Source organism: Cyanistes caeruleus, chromosome 22 (genome assembly GCF_971803275.1).
Source record: "Cyanistes caeruleus chromosome 22, bCyaCae1.hap1.1, whole genome shotgun sequence".
Taxonomy (NCBI): Eukaryota; Metazoa; Chordata; class Aves; order Passeriformes; family Paridae; genus Cyanistes; species Cyanistes caeruleus.
The window spans coordinates 5,099,385-5,121,857 of NC_141722.1; the positions used below are offsets into that span (position 1 = coordinate 5,099,385).

Here is a 22,473-nt window from a genome sequence, read left to right on the forward strand (position 1 = left end):
ATCTGCCAAGATAGGAACCAGCTGCTCTTTTACAAGCACATGAATGAGCATCCCTCTTAGAAACAAAGGAATATATGGAGTTTTGTGTGACTCTACTGAAATCAAATCATGTTATAATAAGAGAAAACTGCACTAATAAATTAGTCCAGCTAACAAGGGCAAATCTGATAATTTTTTTTAGAAACCTAAATTATAAATTTGCATGTAAATTTGTAAGAGCAGAATTCAAATGTTGAAACAGACATCTGAAAAGAAAACCTCCACTCAAATTTTCACTTGCAACATCTCAGCAGAATGTGGCCCTCAAATTATTGTCAATGAGGAAAACCTGGCCACATTTGGGAGTGATTTCCACATTTTAATAAATCCGGAACAAGTCCAGTGACCTCAGTGGAGTCAAATTACAGAGGCTGGAGTGAGGCACTGAGGCAGTTAGGGCTCCATGGTAGCATTTGGGGCAGGGAAGCTCCAATTTCTTCCCTTTCAGTCCCTGTCAGGGTTTCCCTGACAGCACTGATATCATATGGATATCCTGACTACATCCCAGCCCAAGAGAACTGAGCAAAGACCCTCAAGGTCTGGACCACAGGGACATTTATAAATATTCTCTCTTTTCTCTCACAGTAGGAGTTAAAGCTCACCATGAGCACACCAATCTGAGTGCATGGACTAAGCAGTGCAGGGATGTCACACCAGCCTGGGCTGTTCACACAGCTCTCAGCGACGATTCCAGGGAAGATGTTCCTGCTGGGAGCCTCCCCACACGCTGTCCCCTTTGTGCCACTGCAGTTTCTCCTGGAGCTGCAGGAACTGATGAACTTTCACAAAATAATCCAGAACAAGGGAAATAAAGAGAACGTTGCCATTCTTTGGTAGCAGTTTCTGTCCCATGTTTATGACTCAGTTTGTGATTTAAAAGTGGAGAGTCCTCTGGGTCACAGAATTAGAAGCTGCTGTCAGGAAAAACCCAAGTCAGTCGTGCACCACAGCGTGGAAATACAGGTGGTGCAATAATCCCCGTGAGGGAATGTGGTGGAAACGTGAGCCCATAGCTCCCAGCCCAGCTACTCCCCCGTCCCAGCGCCCCGGAGGAGTAACTGGGACAGAGCTGTGCTGTCCATCCCCACACTCTCCATCCCCAAACTGCTCAACCCCAACTAAAGCCAAGCGTGACGATCTCTACAAATGCAAATGGCCCAAATGCCAAGACTAACATTTCTAAAACCTAATTCAACTCTTTCATTTCTTAGCTGCAGGCCCTTTGCTGCCACTCCTTTTTTCCACCCAAACAAAAGACTAAAGGGATGACTCAAAGCAACTTGAATTTCAAGCTAAAGCCACAAAGCACTGAATGCCTCATCTTTAACATTAAACAAGTGTGCAGATGATATTCTTTCAAGCCTCATCACAGTTAGGTTAATTGCTCAAAAACTGCAAAAAGACCAAATTTACTTGAAAGATACACGAGTAAGTTAATGCAACAAATAACAAAGCAAATCATGCAACAAATACAAGAAAAGAGTAGTTAAGGCACTGCCAACTCCCTCTACCCCTTCTTCCCCTCAAAATTATTGATTTGTTCTGTACTCACAATTTTATATAATAGAAGTATAAAATGATACAATAATAAAAATTTAATTTAATTTTTTTCCTTCAGAACTCAGTAGTCTTCAACACAATACCTTTGCTCTAGAATCACCAGAGCAGAAGAACGATCAGTCAATCCATTATAAAAAAAATATTTTCACAGAAATGTTTTTAGAAATTAAGGTTTTAGAAAAGGAGCACCTAATTTGCAGGTTGTGAAGGCTGAAGCCTTTGAGCAGTAGTTCTGCATATTAAATGACAGTAAAATAGAACACTTTACTCCACTTCTATCACTGTCTGCCACTGGAAATGGCCCAAAGGTTATTTGGCTCCTCTGGTTTTACAAGAAACTACACTGCTGTGGCAAAAAAAAAGGGCCAAAAGCCAAATAAAACTAAATCTTTGGCTATATAAGCACAAGGACTCATTGCATGGCATGTTGCTTATTATTAGTGACTAAATGGGATCAAAGAAATATCCATGATTGACCTGATGCTACAGTCTGTGCTGCTCTGAGGCTGCTTTACTCCTCCCAGCAGCTCTGCACCACTTTAAACACAGTTATTTCCAAGGAATATTTCTAAATTATACCAGCACGGGTGAGATAATTCATTGAATAAACTGGAACTGCCGGTGGGAGTTTAGAATGGCAATTTTTGGGTTTTTTTTGTTTTTTTTTTTGGATGACACTGTTATCTTTCAAATCAAGGTAAGTTTTCCAACTGTGGAATTGATGGTGCTTCAGAAAAGCCTATTTAACATATGATTCTTAATAACAAAAGCGTAAGTCTGAAATTCATAATATCAGTGAAGGTTACTGAAATCAAACCACATTTTAGCCTAAATATTGTGCATTTTCTGCCTTTTTTAGTCCACTACTCCATATAAAAGCTGTAAAACTTATTTTACTGCTATGAACAGGTAAACCAGAACAATCTTGAAGATTTGGTAGGGTGAAAAAATATGGAAAAATATAATACTTAGTTCAATTATTTAAAGTAATTCACTGCTGGTACTACTACAACCTCTGTCTTTGGTAAGCAGCAGGATGCTTGTGCAACTTGTATTTTTTTATTACTCAGCAGAATTAATTCTGTGAGCTTGATCCTGGAAACAGCAGCTCCCAGCACCATGAGTACAACACTCCAGTATTCCACAGGGAGGGAAAGTGACTCTCCCAATGCCACTGGACCTGCAGTAACAGCTCTCCAGACCTGCGCACCCTCTGGAATGGGTACAGGTGCCGTGACACGGTCACACAAAGACCCTCACACAAAATTCACACTGAAACAAGAAATTGTTTTGCCCTCTTCAAGTCCAACAAATGCTCTTGACTACAGTGCTTTCTTCTCCTGGGATCATTTTGCTCAAAGACAGCAGGAACTTCCTTCTAAATGGTCAAAGCATACCAAGAGCAGCATTACAGAATGGTAATAAAAGCATCAACTTTTTACACAGCACTCAAGTGTCTGTAGACAGGGTGATCAGTGACTGGGCTCGAGGATCTCAGAGGTCTTTTCCAGCCTCAATGATTGTGTGATTCTGTGAAATCCAACAAGTGAAAGAAAACACTACAGCAGATATGCATCAACAATGCTGCAGAGCCCAGAATATCACATATGAGTGCCCAGCTGACCTACCTGGAATAAAAATCAGTGCCTGTAACACAGGTAATGTGAGAAGTGGAGGGGGTAGAGGACTTCATAAAAATGCAGGATATGACAGTGAAAAGATAAGAAATGGCTTTTTTTCCAACCCCAACAGATGTTGTTCAATTAAGAATGCAAATAAATCACCCTCTGCATTGTGAGTCAGAAAACACACACATAAAAGCTTTCTAAATACATTTCAGTTTAAACTTGCATAATTCTCCCAGTGGAGAAATCATCTTGAACTTATGTAATCCTTAGAAAGAGACATTATTACGTACAATTCTGTGCCACTAAGAAACAAGGAAGACATATCTAGAAAAGAGGTGCACCCACACATGATTAATTATATGGGGCTGGAGGGAAGAGAGGGGGAGAGCTGGAACAGATGCAGAACCCCAAGTCTGGTGTTTCCACAGAGACTGAGCTGTGAGCAAGCTCCAGGGGCTGCTCCCCTTTTGCCAGCCAGAACTGTTATACTTAACCCAGACTTCCGAACACTTGATATCCTGTCTGCTATTTCAATGCCCTTACTCAATGTTTCAGACAGACATTACACAAACTGGCTGATGAAAAGGGTTGAGAAACCAAGAAGCAGTCCAAGTCAATGACCTTATTCTATAAAACGATACCACTGAGTGAACAGCAGGCGAGGAACAAAGCACAGGGTACCACAGCCCCCGAATCCATCACTGGAATCTTTCCCAGGAAAAGACAAGCACCAGGCTCTACCTTATCTTGTTGATAATGCTGCTGTCTTATAATCCTTAAAGCCTGAGCAGTCCTTGTGCTTCCAGTGGCACTGATTCTCATACCCAAACAGAAACTGCTTCCATGTGGTTTTTTTTAAGAAAAAATTACAGAAAACCAAACATAAAAGTCCTGTTTTCTACAAAGCATGTGCAAAGGTAACTGTACATAAATCAATAAACAACAAAGCCAGAACCCAGGTTATTGATTAGCTCCTTTGCTGTTTACCTCCAGCACACAGAATGATGCTGCAATTTTTACATACACACACAATCTCCAGCCTAATGTACATTTTCCTTGACCCTTTAAATGGGACTGTTAAAACAAGGCTGCCTGACTTAGGATGGCAGGACCTGCCTTATTTCCCAGAACATATGTCTGTGCAGCTTATCAGGTTGTGTTAATATGCATCCCATGCTTGGAGAAGCCTAATTTTACATGATAGCAACCAAACCAGAGATGGAGGCGATGATAAGAGCTCCACACATGGTAATTCCCATTGGCTCTCAGAAGAGCTCTGTCCATCACACACTGACAGGATCAGAGCTCAAATTAGTATCAGTGTTTTCGTCACCTCATCCAACCAAAAGTCAAAGCAAAATCGTTATCTCAGTGCAGAGGGGCCAGACTCTGTCAGCCAGCAAGATTCCCCAATGCCAAGGAAAGCTGCACACTCAATCAACTAACTGCTCCTGATTTTAACTTGCTTTGAGGCCAAGCTTGTGGTCCTTGAATTTGCATCAGCAGATAAGGCTGGTCATTATCCAAACCTTAATTATATTTCTTCATTAGTAAAAAATAAAATAAAAAATAATAACTGACAAATCCTAAACACAGGATGAGAAGATCTCTGTGGTAGATCTCTATCACAACCTTAAAACCAGATCACGCATGTAGTGACCAACAGACAAGACCCTTTCAGTCTGAAGCCAGCTCTCATTTGCCCCATTCAGGGAGATCTACCAGGATCACAGCACTGTCTACTAAACCAAATCCTTGTTAATAAGCAAAAAGAAAATACTGCAATAGCAGAACTACAGGGTCTCAGAGTAGCACAGTTCTGTAATACCCACTAAGGCCATAAACTTAGAGTGAAAAAAAGAGTGAAGCCACTCTACCTCAGCATTGGGACATTCTGGTTCAGATCTGTCCCTGGTCTCTGCCAGCCAGCACACAGGAAGGAGTCTGATACACACGAGTCTGCTGTGGTTTGCGGGTGAACTGGTTCCAATTACTATGGGTTGACTGCTTGAGTGGGAGCTGTAGAACTGGCCCCAAATCCCCAAACCTTCGGATTAACCTGCTATGTTCCAGAAGATACAGAGCAGGTGATTTCAGTGACGATCTGAGTCTGAATCTCTATGCTGACAATGAAATATAAGGCATACAAGACTGTACAAGGTGTAAAGGAGGAGGGAAGGGCCAGAGCAAACTTGCTTCTCTGAAATTGTTTTCCAAGAATATACACTGTCTGTATGAACAACAAAGTGGAATAGCATTAAAAAATTGGTGCTGATTTATTAATTTATAATACATATTACCCAGATACACAAAACATATGCAAAGTAGATATTATCTAATAAAATGTATCATTAACACATATGCTCTGACAGATTTCAAACAAAAACATGCTACAGTCCTACATTTTAAAGTAATGTTTCCTGTACGTGAAGATCAATTTGAATTAAGTGCTCTATGGCCATTCAGCTAAAATAGATCAGCCTAGTAATTGACAGGATTCTATCAATAGATTCTCAAAAATCCAGTATAAGTAATTTTTGTCTAATTTTTTTCCAAGATCCTCCTACTGGATTTGGTGTAACTCTTCCATGACAGTTCCCTCTTAAATAAGAATTACAGAGTCAAGTCCAAAGTGAGCTTTAAAATAAAACAACCAAACCAAGCCAAATATAAGAAAAATAAAAAAAAAAAATCTGTGTCTTAATACTGCACATATGAAGACACATCTCCTCAAGTGATGGCAAAGCAGTCTGGCCAGCTGAGCCAGCAATGTGAGTTCAATCACCAGTGATCCCCAGTAAGAGCCAGCCCACTCCTTACTGCACTAGAGATATTCAAACCCTTCACTTCAGTGAAATTACTCTGCCAGTAGATGAACATAAGGTTAGTTTTTCATGAGACTGGACACTGCATCTCCGGAGATACCCAGAGGCCATGGCTGTGGCCCTGGAGCCCCTGCTCTGGCAGTGACGGGGGTGCAGATAAGGAACAAGAAGCTCCAGCCCTGTGCTGCTGTGCTGCCTGGACACGTTCGGAACAGCCTGGCGCAGACGCCTCCAGATGCTTTTACAACACCAATCCAAAGGCGCCTCTCAGCAAGTGCAAACACACCCTCGTGGGTCAGCCAGCCCCAGCCAGCGATAACTGGGCTTGCAGCCTGCCAGGGACCAGGTGTCAGGCTCCCAGCACATCCAAAAAATAAGCGGTGTTTACACGCATCTTCAAAGCATGCTACTGTTTGGGCAGAACACACGCCCAAACCCGAAACCACAGAAATGGAGAGGCAAGTGAGACAGCCCAGACAATGGAGGGAGAGGCAGAGGTTTAAATATTTTAGGCAGCAATTTTCAAAAGCAGAGATTATATATAATTCCCACCCTAATTCAAGAGAACTGTCTTGAGGAACTTAGGAACTCTACTGGAGCAAGAGAGCCATGGGTGACTCGGCACCATTAGATCACTGCCAACAAACTCTCTGTCCAACACACATGCACGTACCTTCTGCTTTGTTCTTGATCTACATCTGTAGAACTGTTCGCACACTTGGGAAAAACTGCTGATGTTTGCATAAACACTGTCCTCTCTGGGTACACGGGATGTCATTCAAGCTGGTGTCACTTTTCAACTTTTAAGCTGTAAAAGGCTTCTAAACTAAACTACTGCCCCAAGATGTCAATGTTTTTGTTTTAGGGACTTCTAAATTTTTACTGGAGAATCTCTAAAACAATTATTGAACATCAGGTAGAGCATTTTCCATGGGAAAACAACTGAATCCTCAGTTCTCGGGCAAAAATTGTGCAACAATATTTTTCATGTCAGCTTCTACCAAGAGGAATAAATCTGTCCTGCAGTCTGAACACGACTGCCAGGGAATAAACTCAGAATCTCTCTGCTACACCCAACACAAGATATACCTAATAACAAATAAAGGTTACTGCTGCCAGGAGGCAGGACTTTAGGATAAGACACAAATTGCAGCTCTACTCCTGCAGCCTTTCAGGTGGCCATAAAGCACAGCACAGCAACCACTGGGCAGCACCTAAAAGCCCATGTCCTCCGTCCAGCTGTGCCAGCACCGCGCTGTTCCACTCACAGCAATTTGGGTTCTTTGATTCTGCTGCACACTTGACCTGGCTAAACCTTCCTCCAGCTGAGCGAGCTGCATGTTGTGGCAGCGCTGGGTTAGAAGGCATTGTGAAATGAAGTGGGAGGCCTCATGCGCTCATTTGTGTGTCAGTATCCAGAATGCTGCTTCTGGCTTCCAGCTACTTCATAGAAGTGCTGCTGGGACTTGAACCGTGGGAACACAGCAGCACTGGGTGTATGGGTGTGCTCACACGTGTGCAAGGACAGCTCTGGCTCTCCTGGGCCCTGCTCAGACACTCCTGCTCAGGGTAGAGATGTCTGGCACACAGGTGGGGAAATCTCAAAATGCTGTCAAATGTTGCTCGGTTCAGTATTGGAGAAAAAGGGTTTGAAATAGACACAGTTGAACCCATCCTCCTCTTCTGGAAATAGCAACCAACAAAGCCTCCAGGGCTGCATATGAACAAATACTGTGTGAGTGGAGCATCCTGATGTGAGGCAAGCAGGGAGCTCTGTCACATGGGAGTGGAGAGAAGCGCCATAGACACACCGAGGCCACATGTGTCCCACAGGAGCGCATACATCAGGCAGCAAGAGCTGAGCCCAGGAAAAGACTTTGGCACATGGTGGATTTCTAGGACCCTGTTTTGCAACCCTGCCAGGTTATTCACATTTTTAATTTCTAGAAATACCCAGAAATGCAATGGTTGTGCTCCACACCAGTAATGGTGGATGAGATGAGACGGGTAGGGAAACAGGACACCCACACAAGTAGAAGTGTTGGTGCAGAGAGAAAGCAAAGCACAACAAATCTTGCATGGGAAGGTGGAACACAGTGAAGGACACAAAATAAGTAAAACAGCGAAATCATATGGCTCTAGAAAAGAAAGAGCCTTGGGAAGTGGCAGGAAGGTGGAAGACCTTATGGGAGGTCAGTTACTTATCCAAGCATGAACAAGGAGGACATAAAACCCAAAATTTTTTAGAAGAGGGTAAGGAATGTGACCGAAGCCTTTATGGTCCCTGGTCTAGTGAGGAGCTCCAGCAGTCACAATTCCCTCCAGCTTTTGGCCAAGACCCTTTGCTGACTTCACACAGGTACGGACAAAGGGTTCCTCTGCAAGTGGGAAGACCAGGCAACAAGAGTCTTGTTCAACCGACATGGCTGACAGGGAGAGCAGATCTCTGCATTTACACATCCGTCTCCTGGTACAGAAGGATGGATATGCACTACAGATATTTGATGTAGAGAGAAGTATGCAGTGGGAATGAAATATCTAGGAAAAGCTACGCCTTGTAGCAAAGCTTTAAAACCATGCCAAGGAAAAAAAAAAAGAAAAGAGAAAGAAAGACCGAGAGGGAAAAAAGGCAGTTCTGCCACCACACTGAATCTGCACCAGGGGTTTGTGCCAACCCAGATCCTCCATTTAAGTCAGACCCTTAAAAGGCAGAGCTGTGCTAGCAGAAATCTCCAGACCTCATCACAGAAACCTAATGGAGACACATGAAAAGGTCAAAACACTCACTGCTGCTTAAACAGCCATAAAATTGGTCATATGCATCCTATGCTACCAACATACTACCAGAACCCCAGGGAAAATACACCACACAAAGCAATGTGTGTACACATACAGAGAAATAAATAAATTGAGAAACTGAAAAAAAAAGGACACTCCTGAAAGCAGAAAATCTAATATCTGACACAGCAGCTTATGGCATACCATGCACACACAAACACCTCTGTATGAAACAGAACAAAGCAAAGCTGAGATCTACATCAAAAAGGAAGCCCACCACAAAGACATATGTGCTTCACCCTTTCATCCCTGAGACAGCCAGAGCTCCACAGACACACAAAACCCACACGGGATTTAACACACACGGAATGGGACCATCCTGTCATTTCTTCACTAGGCATCTAAACTTTACTCCAATGTTACTTGCCCCTGGTCACAGCCTACCAATCTTAGAGTCTGATTAAATCTCTCCATAATTATCCGCTCATACTGCTACAACACAAATGACCTTAGCATATGACATCCGTTGGCTAAGCCAAATGGAAAAGGAAGGATAAGCGTACAAAACTCTGACAGCATCGTCATGGTCTCCTCAGGACTGCATTGCATTAATAGAAGAGTCCTGAAGGCCTTGAAAATTAATATGAGATGAAGCATTCTGTTTTACCCCACTGTCTGACCACACACCACTCTATTCTTCCCCACCTCATTCCTTGCCACCTTCTAAATGGATTTATGCAGGAGACTTAGCATTTCATCATGATGGATTTCTGGCAAAATTTTCCAAAAAACAGATGACCACCATTTCCTCAGACAATTTTTGGCACTCATAATTAGGTATATTCAATTCACTCTGCAAGAAGTGAAAAAGCTGCACTCCAGACAGACTGGAGTGGAGAGGGTGAGGGAAGAGTGTTTCTCATGTTCTGAATTAGGTCCTATGAAAAAGTCCCCCCAAAAAATGAAGCACAGGCAAGGTTTAGTAACATTTTCTTGTTCTCCTTCTTCAGCCTTGCCTGGGGTGTTGGATAAATGATGCAGCTGAAGAGAACTGAAAAAGCCTTGCAAGAAAAGGAAAGCACTTCTCTATTATTCATTTTAATTAGACTCTGGAAATGACCAAGCTAGGGGAATAGGGCCTTTCTACAACAAGAATGTGGAGATTTCTTGATTTTACTTCCCAAACGAAGCATGCCCTAGAAGATTCCTTCCCCGGCAAGAAAAATGTCTCCAGATTGAAAGCCATATTCTCCTCTCACATCCACGTAGATCTATCCCACCATTCCATCTCGCCACATGACTGACAGAGAATAGACAAGCCATTAAAAACACATCCACCTCCAAACACGGGGATAATGTGCCTCATTACTGCCCAGCTTTGTCACAGCGTCCTGACACTCCGGGGAGGAAAAGGAGGGGTAAGGACAAGGACTGAGCCAGGGGCCAGTAAAAAAAACTGGAAGAGTGAGACCCTGCTTCTTAATCCAGTACTGTGCCACCCGGTCAGATGGGCTCATTAGGCCTCCCTCCTAGTCTGGTTGTGGAATTACTGCACTGTTTGCACAGCATATATTTTTTTTTTTTAAATACGGGTTTTGTCTGGGTATTTTTGTTGCACTTTTTTATAAATAAAAGCTCTACCTTAGTCAGAGTGTGTGTGTCCCTTTGAACAGTTATTTAGTAAGTTAATTCAGAATTTTCACAGTGGGCTTTAAACATCGCTTCTCGTCTCCAGTCTTGTGTATTGCCCTTCCACTCCAGACATAAAAACTCAAAGTTCAGAAATCTCTGACAGTAAGGCAGAGCCCAACTAACAAACCTGCAGGGGGGAACTCGGGAGGCAGGAGTTTCCTTTCCCCTCGCACCGAGGGGAAGGAACAGGAAGCAGAATTGCTCATCCCCAGCCAGTTGCACCATCCCAGGAGCGAGACAGACACCCCGGTGTCTGCGAGTCCCCGAGGCCTTGCGGCACTGCTGCCCATGGAGCAGGACCGGTGCCAGATGCCGAGGCACCCTCCCACCCACACACCAGGGATTCTGAGATACAAAGGGGACTCAGACTGAAAGAAAAACAAGTGGCACCTAAAAAAGTTGTGCTTTAGCTGTCTGGCTTAGCACAGAACGGCATGGAATACCTTAAGGAGCTGCTGCAGCTGGTCCTAGACAGAGTCATTTGCTGGATGTACACATAATCCAATACACAAAAGCCTGTCTGCTGGGGAAATTTAGGCTTCACAAGGATACTCTAAGAGCAAGGACTTCTCCACGTTCCTAACACTTCATCCATAAACCAGTAACCTGCACTAACGGCACAATTTTTTTTCTTAACAGGCATATTTTATTTCCATACAAGCTTTTAGAGCATTCAGCCCGCACCTCCATCCCTGGCAACACTCAATCGACCAGAAAAGTGCATGGACTTGTGTCTGGAGCCATCAATACCTCCTCTTTTTTCTGGCTTCTTCCTTGCCTTAACCCCCGAGTGAAGAAGCCCTTAAAGATCCAAAATCACGCACTGCCAGATAAAGTCTGGAGCAGTGTGATGGGCTTCAAAGATCAAATTCCACATATAATAAAATATACAAATACACATACATAATTTAAACAAACTCCAAACACCGTGGCCAGAACACAACCAGAAAAATAAAGGTGGCATCTTGACCACTGCTCCTCCGGAGTGGCACACACACACAGAGAATGGAGAACACGATTAAAACTGCTAAATGACTCCAAGGAAAAGCAGCTGGTAACAATTTGAGTATATCGATGAATGTCACTGAAATTCCCCCCGCCCCCTTTAAAATTACAGGCACCACTTACCCGAGGGGCTTTCCTCTTGTATTTGTTGTTATAGTCAAATTTTTCTTTCATTTCATCTAAGAGCTGGCCCAGTCTAGCCTTCTCCTCTTTCCCAGTATAATCCTGGCTGAGGAGGATATAGGATCTCCAGTTTGCAGAGTCAAAGCCCCAGTGGCAAGTCCTGTTTTCCAGCGATTTGTGAGAGTGGACCACAAATTTGTGTGGTGGATACATGAGCCTGCAGTCCAAGCACTGGATGCAGGCTGCGCTGGGGTTACTGTAAAGCTCTGGCACCAGGAGTCCCTTACACTTCCCAAAGCATTCATGATACACCTTGAAGCTCTTCTCCGTGAGCTCCAGCTCAATTGTGCTAGAGAATTCCTTCTTGCAGTGGGGAGGATAAGTGCCACCATAAAGCAAGGCGTTACAAAGCCTCTCAGCATCAGTTTTCGTGATGAGCCCGCAGGAAGGAGCGGAGAAGGGCAAGATGCCCATGACTTTAAGGATTTCCAACTGGTCAGCAGTGCATCTGGAGCAGTAAATATGTAGCTCATCACACACCGAATTAATCTGCTGCAGGGAGAAGTCCCTGAGCACCGAGTTCAGGATCTGGGGCAAGCAAAGCCGCTTCTCTCCGCCCACCACGAAGCAGGAGATGGTTTCCCCTTCGAGGATGGTCTCGCACCTCTCCGTGGATCTGTCCGAGGGCATGAAGAAGGGACCAGGCATGACCGGAGGAGGCTGGATCGGGGGCAGATGCAGTACAGGTTCCGCTGGGTCTTTGCCATTGTCTTTCTTGTACATCTCCTGTGCCCATCGTGCTGAGAAAGCAGCAGGGCCACCCAGGGAGCTCATAGAGCTCAGATGAAACTGTTCCAAGGTCTTCTGCAGTCCTGGATGAGGCTGGAAGCTGCTTCTACTTACAGTCTCCATTTTTTAGTTTCTATTCCCAAAACAAACAGCAAAAATCCCCAGTTATCTTCCACCCTGGTGCAAATCCACTTAAGGGATTTTTTTAAAGGAAAATATATGAACAAATTAAAACAACCCACCCTTGTGTTTTTCCTCCTCAATCAGCAATCCACTAACGAGGAGGAAATAAATCCTTTTGTATGCGTGTCTCTCTCTTCTTTCTTTTCTCTTGGTTCGCGTTACAATTTCAAACCCTCCAAGTCTCCAAGCTGCCCCGATGGAGCACAGAATCACGGCAAAAAGAGGTCTTCATCCGAGCACTCACCCCCTCAGCCAACCCCCAGGCAAACCAATCCCTCCTCCCACACCTCCAACACACACTCACTCACACACACACACACCACCCACAGAAACACAAGAAGTCTGTGCCACGCTCCGAGCACCCGGGGCTCAAATATGTTCTGGCGGCTGCTGCTTCTCTGCAGTGATCCCCCTTCTGTCCATATCCACCGAAGGAAGGCGCGGGGGAGGAAAGTAAAAAGCAGGAGGAGGCAGAACGCTCGGTCTGTGGAAGGAACAACGCAGGAGAAAAGGCCCAAATCTTTGGCACTGCCAAAGCGGCGCGGGGGCTCCGCACGGGCGTGGAGCGGCTCCTCTGCCCCTCGTGGTCCCTCTGCTCGGCCTGGGAGGGCTCCTCGCCTCTCGGTTCGCCTTCCTTCCCTTATTTCTGCCCGTGATCTCGTTGTGCCGTGGGGAGCCGCGGTGAGAGCGCGCACATCCTCCCAGCTCCTCTTTCCAGCAGTGACTGAGAGTGCCTGAGAGCTGAGCTAATGCAGGCGGGCTCAGCCTCCCGCCCTCCGCCTCCCCCCCTCTGTTTGTTGGTGTCTGCCTCAGTCATTGAATCCCGGCCAAGAATGTGACCAACTCCCCGGCCCGGGCTCTTCCAGGAACAGCGCCCGCCTCCCGCTTCGCGCTGAGCCCAGACCGGCCGGGATCCGCCGCGATCAGCCGAGCCGAGCCAGTCCAACAGAGCCCGGCCGCGCCGAGCACAACGGAGCTGATCCAAGCTCAGCCGAGCCGAACCGAGCTGGGATGTGCCGAGTTTAGCTGAGCCGAACCGTGCCTAGCCGAGCCGTGCTGAGCGGTGCGGAGCCAAACCGAGCCAAGCTGAACAGTGTCGAGCTCAGGCGAACCGAGCCGAGCCTCTGCACGGACGGGCGCGCGGCACGGCCCCGGCGGCAGCGCCGACGAGGGAGGGAGCGAGGGAGAGGATAAACTGCTGGGTTCACGGACCGCCGCGCCGCCAAGGAGGGGCGGTAGGGCGATGGCTTTTTCCCTCTCGTCGCTGCATTTCTGGCAGCAGTGAAATGGAACAAGAGGGGGGAGCGGCGCTGGTCGCGCTCGCACGGGCACGGAGCGTGTGTGAGCACTCACGGCACCCTGCCCGGAGTCAACTGTGAGCACACACCCCACACCGTCAGCAATCACTGGCGTGAAAGCGCGACTGATGGGCGACAACCGCGCGGGACGAGAGCGCATCCTCGGGGCACCACGGGACACCGGAGCCCCGAACCCACTGAGCGCTGCAGGCGAGCGACACACGTGTGTGTTCCCTGCTCCCGGCACACGTCACACGCTCCTTCCACCCACAGGCGACGATCAACGCGTGGAAGGAGCGAGAGGCGCAACCGCAACGCGGGTGGGCAGGGGCCGGGGGTTGTCCGAACCCTCGCTGGAGCAGGAAGGCAGAGGCAGCACTAAGGCCACGCTGGTGGCCAGCGTCGGCTCCTGGGCCCCCACCCGCGGGGCCAGGACTGTGTGGGGGCACCGAGCGCCCCCCGCACGCCGGGAACGGGCGCCCTCTACCGACCGATGAGAGATCACTGCGACCGCCCCGCGCAATAGCGGCCGGGGCGCGGACACCACTGACCAGGGTACAGATATACATGCGCATGGTACGGACAGTCACTGCGCATGCCACGGACACCACTGACCACTGACCAGGGCACGGACCTACGCTGCACATGGTACGGACACTCAATGACCACTTACCAGGGCATGGACAGTCACTGACCACTTCCCAGGGCACAGATACACATGGCACACAGCGCAGATAGTCACTGACCATGGCACGGACACCCAGTGACCACTGCCCAAGTCACGGACATGCACTGAACATGGCATGGGCATCTACTGCTTGGGACAGTGACATATCCACTGCCTCAGCACAGACACACACTAGCTATAGCACAGACAGTCATTGACCATGGCATGGGCACCACTCACCACTGACCATGACATGGACACCAACTGACCATGGCACAGACCCCTACTCCCCATATATGGATATCCATAGCATGGACACACACTAACCATGGCACAGACATCCAGTGCATGGACACCAAGTGACCATAACACAGACACCCACTGCCCATGGCATGGACACCCAGTGACCAGGGCATGGACACCAACTGACCATAGCATGGGACCACTGCCCAGCAGCACTGCTAACTTCATTATGGATTTATTATTCAGATCAGGAGTGAGATGCTCTTAGTTTCTACAAATATAAAATTTCAAAGCAAAAAAACTGTGTTTTCTCCCATTTTCCATGGACTGCACATCCAGAATTCTAACAACATTTTCAATCACCACTTAGCATCACCATAAGAAACAAGCTGAAAAGGTTTCCACTGTTATCTCAGAGCTCTGTCAACTGTGTGCCAAAAAGGGCTGGGGAGCACTTTCACACCAGCACAATTGTTAATAGTGTTTGTAATGCAACAAGGACTTTAAGCACTGCTCATCCATAGAGTGTGACTGAGGGACACAGATATTGGAATTTTGGACAGTCTCCTCTCAAAGAGTTCACCATGGCAGTGAAACAGCAGAAAAAACAAAAAGAGGAGGAGCAAACAGAAAAATATGAAAACAGTGCTTAAAAGAGCAATTGGAAAACAAACCCACTGTGATTTACTCAGACTCATTGTAATGGGGCAGGACACACACCAACACTCTTGTGTTTTATTTGTACTTTTATATTCTGAAATCCCATTCAGAATAAAAGGAAAAGGTGTGTTGTGTAAGAGCTTGCCCCTAAGTCAGCATTTCTCCAGAGAGGAATCCACTCTCACATACCCAACTTGGATACCCACCCTCAAAGTGCTAAATAGCTTCAGAAGAGGCAGGAACCAAACACATTGGTCCAGATCAGCAGCTGTGTGTTCATGTTCTCAGAGAAGGCACTTGGAGGATCTTCACCAAATTGCTTTAATAGAAAGCCACTGGTAGCAAGAAGGACCCATGAAGTTTCCGTTTATACAATCCATCACATGTGGATTTGCTGATCCATGAGTGGGATTTTTAGATACTACCACAGTATCAAGGCCTAAAGATGAGATTTAACAATCTAGGCCATAAAGTTCATGTTGATTCCAGATGCTAAAGAAGTTACCACTTAAAAGAAAACAGGGCTAGGAATTAAGAGAAAGCAGGACTAGGAATATTCCTCACTGGGTAACGGGATAATCTAAAAGGTTTTAGTTAAGAATATTTTTAAAATTATATTCTGCAGAAGGTACATATGGTACCTTTCAATAATATGAGGGACATCCATCCACTCCACCATTTCCAAACTGAAGAGTGTGTTTTGGTAGAATGAAAACCCCTCCCAGTACTCAGTCTCCTCTTAGAGAAGCTCTGCCTGTGACAAGGGAGAAGCACCAGACACACAGTGAATTCCCCCAGGGCTGTGGCAGTTGACCAGACTGTCATCAGAGACACTTGGATACAATGGGGATCAGCAGCAGGATCACTCCCTAGATGGATTTAGTGTAGTTTCAGGCTTTTTTTTTTTTAATCTACTAAAATATAAATGGCCAGATATACTCAAACTTCACATATGGAGTTCCCAATTCTTTTAAAGAACCAAACTACTGCCTGCAGGAAGTTTGGACAGCAATGGAAAAGCTTCTCAGCTCTGGAAGCTGGGGTGTTTTTTTTCACTCCATCTCCTTCATCCCCTAGAAAGGATAGCAAGCAGTAGCTGCAGCTTAAGAGAGGTGCCATTTTCTCTTCCAAATTACTTTTTAATGCAAGTAAATCACTGGATCATGCGATAGATTGTTTATGGGTGGAATTCACAAATGGAATTCCTGAAGCAGAGGGGACTACCAAAGAGACAAGGAAGGATGGTCTTGTGGTTAAGACAGAAAACTCAGGACATCTGGGGTCTATTCACAGATATCCCACAGATTTCCTGTTGCCTTGGGCAACTTGCTCATTCTCTCTGTGCCTCAGTTTCTGTATCTGCAATACTTAGACAGTGAGCAATTGGAGTGGCAGCTTCCAAACCAAAAGCCATGACAGGACAGAAACCAAGCTTCAACTCCTGCAGTAACAACACAGCAAAATTTCCATGTCTTTACATCCCACAGACTCTGCAGAACTAAGCAGCAGCAGGGCAGCAGAAAGGGGAGTGAAGGGAGCTATCATGTGGCATTAGGGTGGCAGCGGCTTCTCAAGTCTCTGCCTCTCGATGACAGACTGAAATCTTAAACTCAGATTAATCTGTCCTCCAGTCACTGTCTTGCTCCAGTTCCAAAGCCCTGGAGCTGGAGAAAGGAGAGGGGAAAAATATCTCCGAGGAAGGGCCCTAACACCACAGTGTTTTTTTCACTCTCTTCCTCTTCTCCTCCCCCTCTCCATTGGCTTCAAGGCCAACAGCTCCTGGAACACAAACACTCTTGTAAACTTCTGAACCACACAGCCCTATGGTGGGTGGGTGTTTGCTCCCTGCTTGCCAGTTCCAATCCACCCACAGATTCCAAAGGCCCAGAACAAAAAGCAGACTCCATTTTCCATATTTAACAGGCAGTTCTCTTCCCTCTCCATCGCCTTCACTCGGTGCCTCTCCCCAGCACCAGGTCCCACCTTTTTTACGTCCCCCAGGCTGGGGGGACGTTGCCTGTGTTTGTACACACAGGAAGAGAGGTGTGTTCCAAGAGGGTTGCCCCCAGCCCCCTCTGGTTCCTACTGCCTGTCTGCTTGGGGAGAGCTGGGGATTAGCAAGGGCTGTGCTGCATATTGCAGCTATTTGACAAAACGTTTGGGAAGGGCCTATTGTGAAGACTGTGAAGAAGGGTGGGGGGAGTGTGGGTGTGAATGTGACACGTCAAAATTCCTGCTGCAGCTCACATTAGACAGCACAGCCCTTGGAGCAGCCAATTTCCACTTTCTCCATGCTTGTACCATGCATATTCATTGCTAATTGTGACGGAAGTAAAACAATTTCTGCATGGCCAGGATATTTCCTTCCCTCTTTTCATTTAGAGATTATCATTTATCAAGGTTGTAATTTTCAATAATCAATTACAGTGAAGCTGGGGAATGCCAAACTGTCTAGAACCTGTGGAATAAGGTCTCATACTCTCTGTTGGAAAGGATTATTTGAGAGTTAGGTGGTCTTTTTCATTCAAACCTTTCAATTTTTCATCAACGTGCATATTCCACTTACAGGAAATTATTTCATAAATGTGAACTAAATTATCTTTTTGGCCAAAATGAATTTTGAAACATTTATTTTAAAGACACTGCTTCTTTTTGAACATATTTCTCTGAAATATGCACTGAAAGAAGTGAATTTAAGACATCTAAAAAGTCACCCAAAAACATTCCAAGAATCATTCATATTTAAGATGAACCAAACAAAAATTTTCACTGCCTGAGAAGATCAGCAATAGACTCATGACAACAAAAATAGTCTTCTTTTTAAATTAATGGAAAACTCAACTATTTACAGTACAGCTTTCAGGGCAAAGAGCTCAGTGAGATGGCTGGGACTTTTTAGCAATGGCAGCAAGGCTGGTTTTAGGGCTTTGGTCCAGCTCACTGATTTTATTTTACCATGTTCACAGCAGCTTCTCCCAGAGAACCCCATGGATTCAGAACTCATCATTATTTCCTTGACCCTTTTCCAAATTCTTGGCTATGTCCAGCTCAGTTCCATAGCCTGCCTCCTCAAGTACAGAACCTCTTGGTCTTGGCCCATTGGTCATATATCCATATAATGAACATATGAGCTGCTTAAAACATGACTTGCTCTCACCTAAAATTCATATTAATTTGCAGGAAATCATCAGGCATCCTAGGAAGTATGGGAGGTGCTCACATGAAAGAGTTAAAAGCACGTGAAAGAGTTCTCAACTTTTTGGATTTTTTTTTGTCCCAAGTTGCCTGGTATGTTGCTCAGGGCTGCCCCTCCCTCCCTTACACACTCTGTACCTATATGTTCTGATGGATGCTGCCAAACACCTCATAAAAAAAAAAATTCCAAAAAACATTATTGCTACCACAAATAAAAAAATTAACTCACTGGGAAAAATCAGAATCATAGAAGGGAATAAGGCTGGAACTCCTGGGATTCACAAAGGAGCTCACAGAATAGTCCTGTAGGGAAGTCAGGACTGCACAGACTTTTTGCCATTTACATGAACAGCAAATCTTTCATTTCTCAGCATAGCCAGCAATGAGCAAACAAGGCAGAGCATCCACATCCAGCAGAGGCAGGGACAGGAATACCAAGCCAAAGCCTTGTCCCTGTCAATACTGCACTGAACTGCTGCTGTCCACCCTCAGCAGTTCCTCCCAAAGCCACCATCACCATTCTAGAGAAGTAAAATCAACTCATTTCAGAAAAAGTTAAGCATGGATTTAATCAAGTCTCTCCCACAGCTCATCCCAAAGCAATCCATATTAAAGGAAGTATGCCAGACTTGCCCTACAGGAGCTTCTGATCAGCAAGATCTGAATTTTGCAAATAATGTTGATAAGCTTAATGCACCTTTGCTACAAAGACTCTGATAGATCTTCTGATCTACTCACTGTGCTTTTATCACCATGGCTTCTGATTCTGGTGTCTCTCCTCATGTCCTTTGGTACATCCTTTACAGCAGCTCAACATCCAGAATCATGGCAGGGAATGAGTCTGCTTGAAATTTGTGACCTCTTCCCTCTTGTTGTAAAGTGATCCCCTGTCTGCTGGTCTGACAGGTGAACCTGCAATTTATTGTAGAGGTCTGTGCCTCCTATAAATAACACATGGAGCACCAGGCACTCTGTGGAGATCAGTGCTTGCATCATCGCTCATTCAGAACATGCTGTCCTAAAAATCCCAGATTTCTACTCCTTTCTCACAAATTCTTATGCGTTGATCTCATATTTATTTCATTTATGGGCTTTCTGAATGAACCTGTGATTAAAGTACATGCACACTTATTAGCATAATGAGATTTTTCCTACAAGCATGTAATGAAAATGAAACAAATTCATTCTGTCAATTTACAGATGTGGAACTGCAGAACAGAGAGGATATACAACTGGCTTAAGGCCACCCTGAAGATCTTTATCACAATCCAAATCTTTTACCAAGTTAAAATCAACTGCTTTTAACTTCACAACTGGGTTTTTCCCTAACAAAACTCCACAGAGTTTTCTAATTCCTAGAACTACTCCCAGATCAAAACTATGCAATAACAGAAACCAACAGTGAAAAACAAAGAGGACTGGGGTTGTTTGAATTTTTTTTTTTTTTTTGGTCCCTAAGACTTGTTCCATACTCCAGTGGACAAGACAGCCTAGGCTTTGAATAAGACATTTCATCTGGTAGACACAGGTAGTGAAAGTCCCCCACTGTATTCATATTTACTGAAATGTCTGATTTAAAATTGCCCTGTTCCCTTTTTCAGGAAAAAAACACTGAACATTTCTAGACAGCATCAACTGTCAGACTACCTTTTATATAAAGCATTTTCTTTCCAAGTCTCTTCAATTTTTAATTAGCTGTGCCAGAAGAGAGGAGCACAAAAGCTGGTGACAGGAGACATTGGGGCAGCAGGTTCCCAGTGTCCCCGTCCTTGTGTCCCAGCAGGACATTTCCACAGCCTGCCCTCCTCCAGCTGCACAGAGCACAGAGGCACTGGGAATGTTCCAGCAGGACCTGCTCAAATGAGCTTCCACCAGACTTTCAGAGAGTTCTACTTCTGTCTCCAGCTGTTCTGCACTTTCCTATGGCTACAGGAATGGTATTGATATAGATTAAACCCACTTCACTTACCTGGCCCTCTGACAAAGAATGGTGCATAGAAAAAAAAAAATAAAAATTAGGGTTTAAGATTATTTTAAGCAAGAGATGAGATCATATCTAGTAAACTTATAAACTATTCCTGGGTACAGAATTTGTATTAAAATAATAAAGACTGACTGTGAGAGGAAGGATTGTAGGAAAGGCTGGCCATGCTTAGATTACCTTATTCATCTCCACCCTTCAATAGTTTTTACTAGATATCTTTCCTGCATGTGGCAGGCTGACAGTGGGACTCTCTTTCCTCTCCCCCTACCATCCATCATGTAATCCAAGCCCATCTTGAACCTATGATCCTGTCTGTCCCGTGCCTGCTGCAGCATCACCCCCTAGGACCAGGATCCATCAGAGAATGTGCCAGCTGGCACATTTCCTTCCCCTCTGCTTTCTTTCCCTGTTCAGGAGAAACCATTCCTTGCCTTCTGGAGCCTGCACTGGACCCACACTGTTCCTCCTAATGAATGCAACCTGTTCTAACGAATGTGAAGCTTATTTGAGAGTGTGGAGTTGTACTCAATTGCCTGACATTTCACATTTCTCACCATAAATCTGGGTAGCACTTTATTTTAATTACTGGGGCATTTTCTAACTTTTATTGTTTCTGGCAAACACAGGCAAAATGAGCTCATTCATTATATAAGGTATGTGAGCTATTTCTTCAGGGGAAATTGTGTTCTGTATTACCCTTGCTATGCAACAAGATGACATTCACCTCCCTTGTATGTGTCATTAAGTGTCACACAGACTTAGAAGGATTAACTCATCTTTCCCTGAATGACAGAGACCTTGAAAGTTGATATATCCATCCATCCATCCATCCATCCATCCATCCATCCATCCATCCATCCATCCATCCTTCTGCATTTCTAACACACCCATTAATTGTCAGCAACTTCGTCACATCTCCAGTCCAAAGCTGGTGAAGGCACCACTTTGATGTGATACAGAGGAAAGTCCTAAATGCAAATTTCAGACCCTGGTTTGATTATTCTGAGGTAATTTTGCCCTATAGGCATTACAACAGAGACAAGGAATAAACTGGTGAGGGCTACACTGCTGTGTGTGAGGACTGGGCACGAGAACCTGCAATCAGGGCCCTGGGCAGACACAAAGGATTCTACAAATGCCCTGAAGCCTTAGTGTAAAAATCCCTTTTTATTTCCAACCCTCCTCAGAAAAGTTCTGTAACTTCACTAAGATGAACAGCACTGGAGACCAGAGAGCTTGGACTCCTCCAGCTCTCCAAGGCCACATCAGAAGACCTGCAGAAAAGAACACTCAGCATCTCTGGGCCTTATTTGTCCCACAGTAATCAGTTCCAAATTTCAAATGGAGTCCAAACAAAAATTAAGTTTAGACTCTCTATCTCTGTAATGATAATTTGGGGCCAAGACTCAGTAGGTGCTGAGCACCCAGCAGGCAACAGAACATTTCCCTTGTAAACCCAGTCCATAACTTTTCAATTACTGAATTCAGACTGGTCTGGAGAAATCATAAATCAGGCCACTCCTTTTGACAATTGTTTGAACTCTAGAACTGGACTCTTGCTCTTGGTCTGTAGCAATGCCTCTCCCCTTGTCTGTACATTATCTCCCTCCTCAAACTGTACCTTCCTTGTTCATACTGAGCGTGAGATGATGGAATTGGCCATTTGCCCAGGTGAAGAGGGGGGGAAAAAAAAGGCAGTTACTGTAATGGAAGGGCTTTCTGACTCTTCTGACTGCACAGTGAAAATCCCAGGCAGATAGCACAGATCCTGTTTAATGACTCACACTCCACTTTTCCACCAGGG

At 45.2% G+C, this 22,473-nt stretch overlaps 1 protein-coding gene across 2 annotated transcripts in view; it reads right to left on the reverse strand.

The window, feature by feature from the left end:
- The window catches only part of SKI (SKI proto-oncogene), a 100,107-nt gene extending 85,726 nt beyond the window's left edge, over positions 1-14,381 (reverse strand). Inside the window, exons 1-2 of one of the 2 annotated variants that reach the window (XM_023940442.2) lie at positions 12,682-13,775; positions 11,651-12,572 (exon numbers count right to left, since the gene is read on the reverse strand). In XM_023940442.2, the coding sequence (XP_023796210.1) occupies positions 11,651-12,562 (912 nt within the window). In that variant the 5' untranslated portion in view covers positions 12,563-12,572; positions 12,682-13,775. Of the gene's footprint in view, positions 1-11,650 lie in introns of both variants that reach the window. The other variant, XM_086860560.1, reaches the window with a different exon arrangement.
- Positions 14,382-22,473: the final 8,092 nt, after the last annotated feature.